Here is a 13,719-nt window from a genome sequence, read left to right on the forward strand (position 1 = left end):
ACGATGTGACACCTTACCAGATGTGTATCTCCCTTATCAGCCTTCCTCTCTCTCCATCTCACAGTGGTTATAAGGGTTTAGGATGTTTGGCTGCCAAAACCATGTTTATCAGGGCAAGAGAATCCTGGAATAAAAGAAAAAAGGGAACCCAGGTGGAAGGGAGAGTCTCCTCCATGGCCAATAGCTGTATTTTTGTACTAAATAAGAAAGCAATTTCAAAAAAATTAATCAGGAACGGCACCAGTCGACCACCTAGATTAGCTATCCTACTGAATAGATAACAAGTTGTTGAAGAGACACAAGCAGATACTATCAGGTGTGATGAGGTACAAGGTCACTAAAACAAGCTAAAGAAACCAGGTTTGCAGAAAATACCAAAGCGTAGCTTCAAATGAGACCAAGTTCTGCCCTGGAAACTCTACCAGCAGCCAGCAAGTTCAATCTGGCAGGTGTTGTCACCACAAAAACAAAAGGCAGGGGTAGAGGAGACACAGGTCTGTTTCAGGGCAGCACCATACCTCCAAAAAGACAAGGTTTGGGGGGAAGGTATGTACTATGAACAAAGCGCATGACAGGTGTCCCGAATTCTCAGCTCTATACGGATTTATCACGCCATTGTCCATCTGCTTTCTGACACCGAGGCTTAAGTAACTAGGAATTGAAAGGTAATGGGGATACGACATTTGGTTCCTGCGCCACAGCAAGGCAGGATAAGACAACTGGAGGTGGGGGAGGGAATGGGACCACCCTCCTCAATCAATTTCATTTTACAGTGGGAATGCAAGGACAAAATTTTTCTTAATGCAGTGGTACCCAGCCTCAGCATCCTGGTGCTCTACTGCTAAAAATCAAATAATGCAGGAAAATATTTATCTCAGTGGATAGATTATTTCCTTGATTTGCTTTAATTACATAACATTAACAAATTCTGGCATTTGCTGCTTCCTGGTTGCAGCTGACAAAATTAACAAGTAAAAAAGACGCTTTTCATTGTGTTTAGTTTGCTAAAGCTTCTTTGGTTCTGGTGGTCTTGTTCATGGGTATGCTTTTGGATTGCCTAATATATAATATTTTGTACTAGAAATACTTTAACCATGGACATGTGTTGCTTTTATTTTAAATTAATTAAAGAGAAAGATAAAAGAAGCACTTTCATTCCCCAGGGACTGGCATCAACCTTTCTGTCTGCACCTATCAGCCTCACCCCTACAACCCGCATCTAGTCTGTAAACAGCAAGAGTCAGTGCACATCCGTCGAGGGTGCAGGAAAAGCTGGAGGGGCAAAGTCAGTCTTTGAGAAACTTATAATCTGGGTGGGGGATAAATATCTTGAACTGGAAAAGTATTTATTTCTAATGATTTTATTCTTTTTTTTTTTTTTTTTTTTTGTGGCCACACCACAGGGCTCGTGGGATCTTAGTTCCCCGACCAGGGATCGAATCCGGGCCCTCAGCAATGAGAGTGCAGAGTCCTAACCACTGGACGGCCAGGAATTCCCAATTTCTAATTATTTTAAAAGAAGAAAGAAAGACTAATTGACCATGATTTTTTCCATTTCTCATGTCCCTATCGCTAGGGTAAAATAAGCTAATGATAATCATCTTAGTACAAACATAAATGCTATCCTTTCATTAATGTGCGTGAACATGAAACAAGACACCTGTTAAACAAAATAAAGACAGCTTTGGTCTTCGACAATTTCAGAAGAAGGAACTCTTTTTAATTCCTTTTGAGAGTTTCTGTAGTTGACTACTTTTTTCCTGCTATGCCATTCGGTTTGGATCTCTATTACCTCAGCTCCTCAGAGAGAAACAAGTACAGGGAGTCCTCATTTAGAAAACATTTCCTAATTTTACATTTTAAAAGTTAGTATTTAAAAAGAAAAGCCTTCTTCAACCCCCAACCGCATCATGAATAATCTGATTAAGTATATAAATAAATGTGTTCTTTTTCCTCAAAAATCACTTAAGCAACTTGACAAGAATTATTGTTTAAAAAATTTACCTAGAGAAATTAAAGTACCAGTCATTTCCCCCCATAACAGATGGTGCTCAAGGATTTCACGTATCAAGGCCGTTTGCTTAGTGCATCACCCTTTAGTTGTTCTGTTAGCAGGCAGGCTTCGTGTCTTCTTAATCACTCTTTTCTTCTACTTGATAATGTCTGTACTCTGGCTTCAGCTCCCACGTGTTTTTGTGGATCCCTTTTACATTTTGAATACCAATTTCTTTTAAGATTTCCTTCAGGTACGACTGAAAAACAAAAACAAAATAACCTTGACAGATGAGATTACGAACGCAGGAAACAAGATTTAAAATAAAATGATACACTAAACCACACTTTTATTAGTAATAAAAATTATGATCCTGAAAGCTTGACAAGATTTCTCTATAAAGAAGTTCAATAAACTGCTGTTTTGACTCCATGCATACAATACATGAAAACTGCGTTAAATATATGATCATTTGCATTAAAGGGGTTGGAAGTCCTGAATGCCAGCAACCTTGAGAGCTAAAAAAAAAAAAAGAAGAAGAAAAAAAGTCTAGATGAAAATACACTAGAAAATTTGCTGGTGCTTAATTCATTAAGATTACACAGCACACCAAGTGTGATCTGCCCTTGAGTTCAGTGGCATCACTGAGTTCACAGTCAGATAGGGTTATTCTTGGATTGGAAACAGTTGTTTCAGAAGCAGGAGCATATATTAAAAAAATGACATATATCTTTGGGACATTAATACTCTATGAAGCAAGCACATGATAGGTACCCAGAAGTCTCAGTTCTAAGGTGAGTTCTCAAACTTGCTATTGGGCCACTTATTTTTCTTCTGGGGGCTGCAGCTTTCTTGTGCTTGGCTCCACCAAAGGAAAGAGGTGAGTGATGATGGAAGGCAGAACACTGCATTACGGTATTTCAGGCACCTGAAAATTCAGTGTTACCCAAATGCTTACTACAGTCATGAAAATGATGGCTATGACAAATGTAATATCAAACCCCACCGCTGCTTGCCACTGCCCAAGGTGAAAAAGCATTTCACTATCAACTGATCAATACAAACTACAATACTTCCTTCTTGGGGAAGACAGAAAAGTTAACCATTTAAAACGGACTCTTTTTTTCTTTTTTTACTGCAGAACAAACGAACCCAACAATAATTTTTATGTGTATGCTTCAAAGAACCAGTTACAGGTACATTACAGTGACCCATCCCATGGATGGAAGATGTAATATTATGTAAATTTTAAAAATTTACTGAAATGAGGCACTAATTAGAAAAATGGCTGAGAAGCTTCTACCTTGATAATGTTTAAGGCAGTGCCTTTCTCAAGTGTGGTGCTAGACTATCGGCATCAGAACCGCATGGGGAGCCTGTGAGATAAGCCCCATTTTAGAGATAGTGAATCAAAATCTCTGGGGCTAGGCGGGACTATGCATTTCACAAGCCCCCAGGAGCCTGATTTAACTACACTAAAATCCACAGCATCTGCCTAAGGGATTCTTCTGGCTCTAATAGTCTGGCACCTTTGGGTCCTCCAAGTATTACTTAGTTTTCTCAGCCTCACGGTCGCTGAAGAGTATGCGTGAATCAACGTCACCTAACACCACCTTACACAGACTGGTATAATGCTCTACAGCTGATAAAGTACTTCCATTTAGGGCCACCTGTTCAGCACTGGAACTACATACGGGTCCCTCAAACAGCCCTGGATGGCTCAGCTCTCGCTGGAGCAGCCTCCCCGTCCCGGCAGCCAGGTCCCAGCAGGTGGCAGCAATGAACCAAAGGAGGCCTGGGTTTCCCCAGGAGAAGGCCTGCTTGCCTCCCACACCTTCTGCAGCTGGCTTCACCGAAGGACCCACCCGTAATGAGTAAGCGAATTACTCAGGTGAGCTTCAGACGGCCAGGTAATGTGCACGCCTGTCATCTGCTACTTTAGATTGCATCGAAAAAAATGGGACACTGTTCGCAAACTACTTTCTAATAAACAGGATTCATAAGTGGAAAATGATGGGCTGGGCTTTGATTTTCAGTTTAGGTGCCATGAATGACTTCTTTGTAAAATTCCAAAGAATGGTTTATTGTGAGAATGGCCAGACTCTGGGCACAAACAATCATGCAACTGTGGATGCACTGTGATGGGTCAAAAATGAACAGAGCAAGCGCCAGGAGCACGGTGGCTGCCTGACAGATGCTCTTCACTTCCAGTCTAGCAGGGTCATTTATAATCTGGATACAGAAGATGAAAAGCCTAGAAAGGGTTAAACACAAAATATTAAGAAAGTCTTAAGGGTACAAATTCAGTTGTCTTCATGTATAGCCCATCCTCACTTTATTAAACTATCAATAGTATAATAAGGTTATGGAGTTATTTGTTTTTTATAAAGATGTTGCTCTTTTTTCTTTTCTAACAATAGGAATGCAATGAGACAGTCACAGTCTGCCAATGTGTCAGGTAACACGATGGGATGAGGGTCGCCATATCTAGCATGGTATAGAAATCTTTTGGGGAGGGAGGGGCAAACTTCTGAAGTTTGAGAATGTTCCAAACTGCAACCTAAGACCATTCTACTATAACTAAATGAATTAACTTGGCACAAAGCATTAGCAGAGAAAGTGGTAGTAACAATAGAGAAAAACAAGGTCAGAAAATCCTTGAAGGAAAGACATAGGTAGAGAACAGTGAGATTATGTCATTTCTCTGTTTCAGAATTTTCTCTGACTTCCCCTTTGGCCTACAGGCTAAATTCCAAATTCTTTCACAGGCATCCACCCAGGTCTGTGTTTGCCCTTTGGCCTCTTTCTCTAATACCTCCCCATACGCGCACTTGCCATTTCTGCGTCTGCATGCTCTTGGTTTTTTTCCATGTGCTCTACCCTTTCCCTGTAATGCGCATCCCCTTCTCTCAGATCTGAACTCCTCATCCTTTCCGACTCAGCACAAATGTCACTTTCTCAGAGAAACTTTCCCTAATGGTCCTACCTCTCAGATCTACATTTCACACTGTACATACTTCAGGGAGAGCCCTCAACTATATTATAACTGTTTGTGTACATGTCTATCTCTCCCATCAAACCCTGTGCTCCCACTGCAGGGCCCGACTGCACATCAGAGCTGCAGCGCACTGACAGTGAGTGAAATGGGTGTGCTTAAGAGTAAGGAGCTAAGAGGGTTTTGGACGGCGTGGTTGGCTGTGGGGAGATCACTTAGAAGGCCCAAAGGAATAAACCTCTAATTCTAGTTGTTTTCATTTTTCATCTCATTAACATATAGGGCAATGACCCGGTTTGAGAAATAAAAATTGATTAAACTGTATTACCTGAATCTGAATGACATTTACTACTAAAATCTGTATTATACTGCTAAAATATTATTTGAGACAAAGCCAACTGAGGCGGAGATTTTTTTTTTTTTGCGGTACGCGGACCTCTCACTGTTGTGGCCTCTACCATTGTGGAGCACAGGCTCCGGACGCGCAGGCTCAGCGGCCATGGTTCACGGGCCCAGCCGCTCTGCAGCATGTGGGATCTTCCCGGACCGGGGCACGAACCCGGGTCCCCTGCATCGGCAGGCGGACTCTCAACCACTGCACCACCAGGGAAGTCCGAGGTGGAGATTTTAAAGGTTTTAGCAGGATTAAAGATTAATTGGTAATCTAACTTTCCTTTTAAAAAATGTATACCTTCACACTAATATTTATTCTAGTATCAGGCTAAGTGGCACACAGTCTGCTGTCATCATCACAGAGTTCACAGTTTAAGATCAGGGTGTTAAATGGGGGAAACAAAGGCCTATAAGCAGGCAATCATAAACTAAAACAGAAGCACAGTAATAGGACATAACACGCAGGACATTATGGGAGCACTTGGAAGGGGCACCTAACCCAGCCGGAGTCAAGATGTTAGGTTCTGTGAGGATGTACATTTGATCATTTGAACTGAATGGCAAGTCTCTGCAGGGATCAAGGGAAACTAGTTCTCCTCTTACTAATTCTAAGCACTGATTTTGCAATTTAATCTTTTGCCTCATCACTTGTATTTTAAACACCAGATTCCAGAACTGAGTAGATCACCTTTATGTCACGTAGGATTGGAAAGATGTCTCATTACCAACTGTGGGCAGTTCTGCAGAACAAGATCTGAAATAACAAATTGGCTCAGGTCCAGCAATTCATCATCAAAGAGATGTGTGGGAGGGTATTTACAGCAAGCCCGAAAGCAGAGAAAAAGGGGATAGAACATTACACCTTCCTTGCAAGGGAAAGGCAAAGCACATACTGGAGCAGAGAGGTCTAGTGAGTAGGATGTGGTGTGCATGTGTGGATCAAGACAAAATGGTGGTGGCCAAAGAGCTGGAAACTCACAGATCAAATTCCTGATCCCCCCCAAGATCAAGACAAACCTGTGTAGAGTCACAGCCTACTATTTTAGCCTCTCTTCTTCTCCCTCCTTACCAGCTTCCACCTCTGCCATTTTTCATACCATCTTTTCCTCTACTGCTCTGCCAGCCAAATGGAAGATTTATCTGCATTTCATTTTATCGGGCATTTGAGTGTTAAGCATTAACATACATAATGACAGACTAACTATAACTAAATTCCTAGAAGTTGATAAAAAACATGTATCTTTGACAGAGAGCTGATCACCAAATAATAATGCTTTAGATAAGCTAAAGATATAACCCTACTAGACTTATCATCACAAAATCTTCCCAAAAAGGTTGGAATAAATGTGCATCATGTAAATCAATACCAAAGATGGCACTGGTTAACAGTCACCATAGGGAAACTGCTACCTGCGTTTTATAAAGTGACCCAGGAGGCAAGGGCATTCATGATCAGTTACGTGATAATTTCAAAGTATCACTTCATATTTATGTGATTTTCATGTGACTAACTGTGACTCCTTTAAACAAGGTTAACAGAACAGAGGACTTACTGATGAAGATGTTAGTGGCTCCAAGGCACAAAATTCTTTCATTAAAAAGATAAACAAACTGCACATTATACATAAGCTGTGAACAAAGGCAACCTATGTTTCATTCCTTTAGACAGAACTGTGAACAGGAGAGGGAAGATGGTACTGAGGGCATCTCTGCAACATGGGCCATCTCAGCACTTTTCTCCTCTTTTCCTTCTGGTTTCACCTCTGTTTTTATACTAGTCTCCACCCTGTCCTCCTCTCAGGGTCCCACAGGCTGCATTCCTCCCTTTGTAAAACTCTAAGAAGCAGAGAGATGATCGGTAATGAAATGGCCAAGCCACAAACTCTACCCACCCCCAGCCCTACTTTATGGCTTAATCCAAATTCTAAAGAAGAAATTTATTACTGCATTAATATTCATGTGCTGGTAAATCATCTTACTTTTAGTTAACACTTCATCTGTCCAGCAGTGAGTCACAAATGATTCACATACTTCCATATTTCAGATAAAGTTTACTTCCTTTGGGCCAAAACTTTTAATTTTAACTATATGTTTAAAGACATGCTTTCTAAAGTGTATTAGTTTATTTGTATGCTAAACATAACTTAACCTTGGAATACTGCTAGGTATTCCAAGGCTGGGATATGACGGCTTCCAACTGGGGGAAAAAAACATACATATATTCATGTAGTTAATGTTAAAAGTGTTAACTAGGAACATACAAAGATATCTAAAACTTAATAAAGATGAAAAAAATTCCTATTGAAATATAAATATGAATTCTTGCATTTAGAACCATGGAAACTACCTATTAGTGCATTTGGTGTGACAAGTAGTTTTAGAACGTACAAAAAATAAGAAGATATCAATTGGCAGAGTTATTATTAGTCCACTTGAAAATATTGCTAGAAATTAAATGGCAAGCAATGAGACTCTTTAGGTATATATTTTACCATAAAGAATTTTTAGGAAATTAGCTAGTATTCTCAACAATGAAGCATTATTCACCCTTAAAATATTTGGAATAGATAGTAAAGTTTTACTTTAAGGCAATAGTAGATAAAAGGTTTGCTGGCTAAGGATTAAAAAAGGATTGATGGGGCTCCCCTGGTGGCGCAGTGGTTGAGAGTCCGCCTGCCGATGCAGGGGACACGGGTTCGTGCTCCGGTCCAGGAAGATCCCACATGCCGCGGAGCGGCTAGGCCCGTGAGCCATGGATAAGATAATTCCCATAAGGATGGCAAACTTAAAACAAGTCCTTCCTTCTAGCTTGCTCAGGGACTAAATAAAGAAATCAGGAGAAAGCAGTTAATGAGCTTAAACATTTACTTTTCCCTCCCTTTAAAATTAAATAGGACTGGAAGGGTGGAGAAAGAGATTTTATGAATAATGACACTTTTCAGAATAAACATAAATTGTGTGCCCTACTGCTTAATTTAAAACTCTATGTAAATTCTGTATGTAAATAATGCCCAATTTTGCATACTGGGAGCCTATGTCAGATGTTGCTTTTACCTACGTAATATCTCACGTAAAATATGGACTCAATTGGTTATGTTAGTAAATTCACCCCCAATTTTACCCCACGCAGAAATAAGGTAAAAAAGAAAAAACAGTAAAAAGGCTGAAACAAACCGTACAATAAATTAAAAGAGAAAACGTTACTATTTCATAATAAACTCATTAGTAGTAAATCTATTAGTTATTAGAACCTTCTACTCATAAGGAAAGCATTAAAATTTCATAAATGTGCTCAACTTTTATCCTTTTATATTCAACATAGTTAATAATTTATTTTAGTATGACATTTCATATTCTAAAGCTTTTAATTAAGGCTCAAATTCACAAGCAAATTGTTATTTTTTAGCACCACCTTCTAACCAACTAAGTTAACCAGCCGCTGCAAATAATTATTTTTTAAAATGGAAGTCTCGTGACTTCCCTGGTGGTCCAGTGGTTAAGAATCTGCCTTCCAACGCAGTGGACGTCGGTTTGAGCCCTGGTCGGGGAACTAAGACCCCACATGCCGCGGGGCAGCGAAGCCTACGTGCCACATCTACTGAGCCCGCGCACCACAACTAGAGAGAAGCCCACACACCGCAACAAAGAGCGGACGCAGCAAAAAAAAAAAAAAAGTCTCACAGAGGGCTGTCACTAGCTAATATGCTCTGCTGGGAAATTGGTGGTCTTTTTAGTTTTGGTAGTACCACTCAAAACTGAAAACTTCCAGTTATAGGAGACATGAAGAGAGAATAGAAAGGAAATGATAAAGATTCAGGGGAAAAGAAAAAAAAGGAATCATGTAAAAAAGGGAAAGCATATGTCAGAACAAGAAATTATAATAAAAACAGCATTATTCAGTAGTACATTTGGGAATAAACTTCAAACATGTAAAAAAACCCATTTTGGGTACTTTCCTGGTGGCACAGTGGTTAAGAATCCGCCTGCCAATGCAGGGGACACAGGTTCTAGCCTTGGTCCGGGAAGATCCCACATGCCGCGGAGCAACTAAGCCCGTGCACCACAACAACTGAGCTTGCGCTCCAGAGCCCGCGAGCCAGAACTACTGAAGCCCGCACGCCTAGAGCCCGTACTCCGCAACGAGAAGCCCCCGCAATGAGAAGCCTGCACACCGCAAGTAAGAGTAGCCCCTGCTCGTCCTAACTAGAGAAAGCCCACGTGCAGCAACAAAGACCCAACGCAGCCAAAAGTAAAAATTAATTGGTTAATCAATTTTTAAAAATTGTATCATTAAAAAGTTGAAACCAACTTAAAAGAATCATCATCGTTAATCTAAGCTAAGTACATAGAGAATGGAATCTAAGCTTTATCTTAGCTCATTCAGTTTCTAATCCAAAGTAAAAATGGGTTTTTAAATTTTTTTTATTTTTAATTTTTTAATGAATTTATTTATTTTTATTTATTTATTTATTGCCTGCGTTGAGTCTTCTGTTGCTGCGCGCGGGCTTCCTCTCACTGCCGTGAGAGAGGGCTACTCTTCATCACGGTGTGCGGGCTTCTCACTGCGGTGGCTTCTCTCATTGTGGAGCACAGGCTCTAGGCGCACGGGCTTCAGTAGTTGTGGCACGCGGGCTCAGTAGTTGTGGCTCGCAGGCTCTAGAGTACAGGCTGAGTAGTTGTGGCATACGGGCTTAGTTGCTCGAACCCGTGTCCCCTGCATTGGAAGGTGGATTCTTAACCACTGCACCAGAGAAGCCTGGTGATTCTTAATAACACAGACATTTGAAAGCAGTCTGCCTGAGAGAGAAATTAGCTTCCCCCCTGCTCATTAAAAAGGGGCTCCTATTGTCAGAAAAACATTTTCTTTGCTTGTCTTTGGTTGTATACACATGTCTGAATAGAAGAGGCAATGTGGTAAGAGATGCCTTCAAGCCACTAGGCAACTTCCTTCTCTGGGACTATAACTTAGACTAGATTATCTCTAGGATTACTTTTAAGATCCTGACCCAGAGATATATAGCATATATATGATATATATGTACCATAATGTGTAATATAGATATCATGAAGAGGAAACAGGAGTACAGATGTCTGGCTTGAGTAACTTGGGGAATGGTGGTGTCACTGCAATGGGGAAGTCTGGGGGGTCGGGGTTGGAGGGGTGTAGAAATCAAGAGTTCTGTTTTCAACAAACTAAATTTGAGATAACAATCAAATGATTATGACTCATCAAGTGCTACTTCTGTACCAAGCAGTGTGGCACACGGGTGGGAGAGGCAGTGGGCTCGGCTGATGGACTTCCGTACCCTTGGCTCAGGAATAAGCATACAACCCCTATCAGGGCAATTAAAGTCCTCCCTGAGCTTTTGCTGGAATCATCAGGACAGATATTGTCTTTCTGCTTTGAGGCTGCTAGCTGTGAGGTGCTTCAGGAGGCCACTTTGGTTACCACATGGCAAGATCCTGCCTAAGGATAAAGACAACACACAGAATGATGAGGAAAGGTGTGGAGAGATGGGGAGGGACAGTTCTAACTAAATAATATTAGTAGCTGGATCTAGCCACGTCTAAAGCAAGATGCATTCCTGAACTTCCCAGCTACGGGAGCCTATAAATTCTATCTTTGTTTAAGCTAGCTTGAGCTGAGTTTCTCTTTTTTGCAGCTGAAAGAGTCCCTACCAATTCACAGATCTATAGGAGCATATACTTGTAAATAAAATTTTATTTTTTTGACAGGAGAAATGCTCAGTATATCAAATTCCCTAGCTATTTTATCCTTTAAAAAAGCATATCTTCTTGTATCTCACTGATGCCGAATTTCACTTATTTCTGTTCAAGCATTTATTTAGGCCTGTCTGGAAACAAAGTCTGAGGATTATGTTAACACTACCTTATCGCTGCATCGGTTTTATCAAAAGCTTACTTTGGGCAAATAAACAAGTCTGTTCCGCATTATTTAGTGCTAGGCAATTTGAAGTGCGGGTACCAAGCCGCTTCACAATCAAAGCCATGCAAATCTCCGCCTCATTTTTCTTGTTGATTTGAACTTACTTTATAAAAGCATGCAAATTGTTCAATTACATACACTGAATTAAAAAGTAAATGGTCCACTGGATCGACATGATTGGGGCTGCTGATTTAGAAGGGTCATCAATAATTAAAGATAAACTTCCCTGAATCTTGACGTAAAATTGAGTGGATTTAGAGCATAAGGAAATGAAGAGGTTCAGTTATAATTAGAGCTGATTTTCGACGACACTTCTAATAGAAATGGATGTTTAGAGAAACACTGGGAAATGGGTGCTGTGTTAAGAGAACAGTATGCTAGGGCTCAAAATGGTCTTCGCAGTTTGGTGTTTCAAAGGGAGCAATTATATACAGTTCCTAGTGGTTTTTTTTTTTTTTTTTTTTTTTTGCGGTACGCGGGCCTCTCACCGCTGTGCCCTCTCCCGCCGCAGAGCACAGGCTCCGGACGCGCAGGCTCAGCGGCCATGGCTCACGGGCCCAGCCACTCCGCGGCATGTGGGATCTCCCCGGACCAAGGCACGAACCCGTGTCCCCTGCATCGGCAGGCGGACTCTCAACCACTGCACCACCGGGGAAGCCCTGGTTTGTATTTTTGAAGGAAATGATATTATGTTTCTATTTTACAGATATAATAAAATATGAAGAAAGACTAGACGTAACACATTCAAGGTGAAAGAGCAAAGACTGCCAGGAGAGAAATAATAGGCTTCCTCTGATAGTTTACTTTAGAGAGGGGGGAAAAAAAAGTCAAAATTTAAACTGCATAAAAACACTTCTTTAAATGGATACCGTGTTTCCAACTTTTTATCGGTTACCAGAGCCTGGCATATTAATAAAGTTGGCTTATTCGCCCTTAATGAGTAACTTTAATTCTTTGGTTGCTTATGCAAGTCACACACCGGCAAATGAGAGAAAAAGGCTAGCCCTTAAGGGCAGTTTCTCTAATCAATAATTTTGCTTGTAGAAGTGAAGGTTTTTAGGAAGAAGAATATAGAAGGGAAGGAACTGGAAAAACAAGAAAATACTTCAGATTCACTCAGAATGTCAAAAATGACATTCTAAAGGTCAGAAAGCAGATGGTAACTTAAGAATACAGTAGTAGTGTTAATAACAAAGAGGATGTATTAAAGCAATACACTTCATGGTTAGAAACTTGGTATCAAAAGTGGCATTGGGGGCCATCAGAAAACGAGAGCAGGGACTTCCCTGGTGGCGCAGTGGTTAAGAATCTGCCTGCCAATGCAGGGGACACGGGTTCGAGCCATGGTCCAGGAAGATCCCACATGCCGTGGAGCAACTAAGCCGGTGCACCACAACTACTGAGCCTGTGCTCTAGAGCCCACGAGCCACAACTGCTGAGCCCACGTGCCACAAGTACTGAAATCCACGCACTCTAGAGCCCACGTGCCACAAATACTGAGCCCGTGGGCCCCTAGAGCCCATGCTCCGTAACAAGAGAAGCCACCACAATGAGAAACCTGTGCACCGCAACGAAGACCCAACAAAGCCAAAATAAATAAATAAATAAATTAATTAATTAAAAAAAAGAAAACAAGAGCATGTCATTAAATGCATATACTAAAGAACTGATTAACACAAAGATCTCTTTTCTTCCCTTTTACACAGGGCTCAAAAATTTGTTTAATAACACTAATAATAATAGTAAAATACTTTGCTGTTGACAAATGCAACTTTCATAAACATTAATTATTATAAGGATCCTGTAAACTAGGTATTTTAAAAACATATTTACAAAGTGTAATATGATAAACATTTAATTTGAATATATTGGTAAATTTTATATTAAGAATGTCATATATTAAGTAAATTAAATATTAAATTATATAATGTATTAAACATTAAATGCATTTAAATACCTAGGACTCTTTGGCTAAATGACAGGGCTGGGACTTGAACTGAGATCCTATTACTTACAGTCCTGTGCTCTTTCCATCATACCAGGAAATCTCTTTCCTGGATCACTGACCTTCATGCGACACTGGGTTCCTTTATTCTCTTGGTATTGCTCAGACTAAAATCAAATTAATAAGGGTATATTCATGACCATTAGTACAGACTGACTTATGCCCTGTGAACCTTTTAAAGGGGACAGTTACCTACACAGAGGAGAGCTGGGCTCTGGCCACTTTCTTTCTAGGTCAAGGGGCTTTGCCAACTCAGTTCAAATGTGAGTGGGAGGTGGAGAGGAGGAGATGAAATAGGAGAAAGAAAGAATCACAGATGGAGAGCTGGAAGGGCTCACAAGGATTATCCAGTCCAACTCCTCAATTTTAGCAATGGAAGTGACTTC

General features: G+C 40.6%; 1 protein-coding gene across 1 annotated transcript in view; it reads right to left on the bottom strand.

Moving 5' to 3' along the window:
• Nucleotides 1-1,698: 1,698 nt before the first annotated feature.
• The window catches only part of GTF2F2 (general transcription factor IIF subunit 2), a 156,090-nt gene continuing 144,069 nt past the window's right edge, over nucleotides 1,699-13,719 (bottom strand). The window contains exon 10 of the mRNA XM_065896101.1: nucleotides 1,699-2,252. Within this exon, the coding sequence (XP_065752173.1) occupies nucleotides 2,133-2,252 (120 nt within the window). The 3' untranslated portion in view covers nucleotides 1,699-2,132. The remainder of the gene's footprint in view (nucleotides 2,253-13,719) is intronic.

This window comes from Phocoena phocoena, chromosome 18 (assembly GCF_963924675.1).
Source record: "Phocoena phocoena chromosome 18, mPhoPho1.1, whole genome shotgun sequence".
Lineage (NCBI taxonomy): Eukaryota > Metazoa > Chordata > Mammalia > Artiodactyla > Phocoenidae > Phocoena > Phocoena phocoena.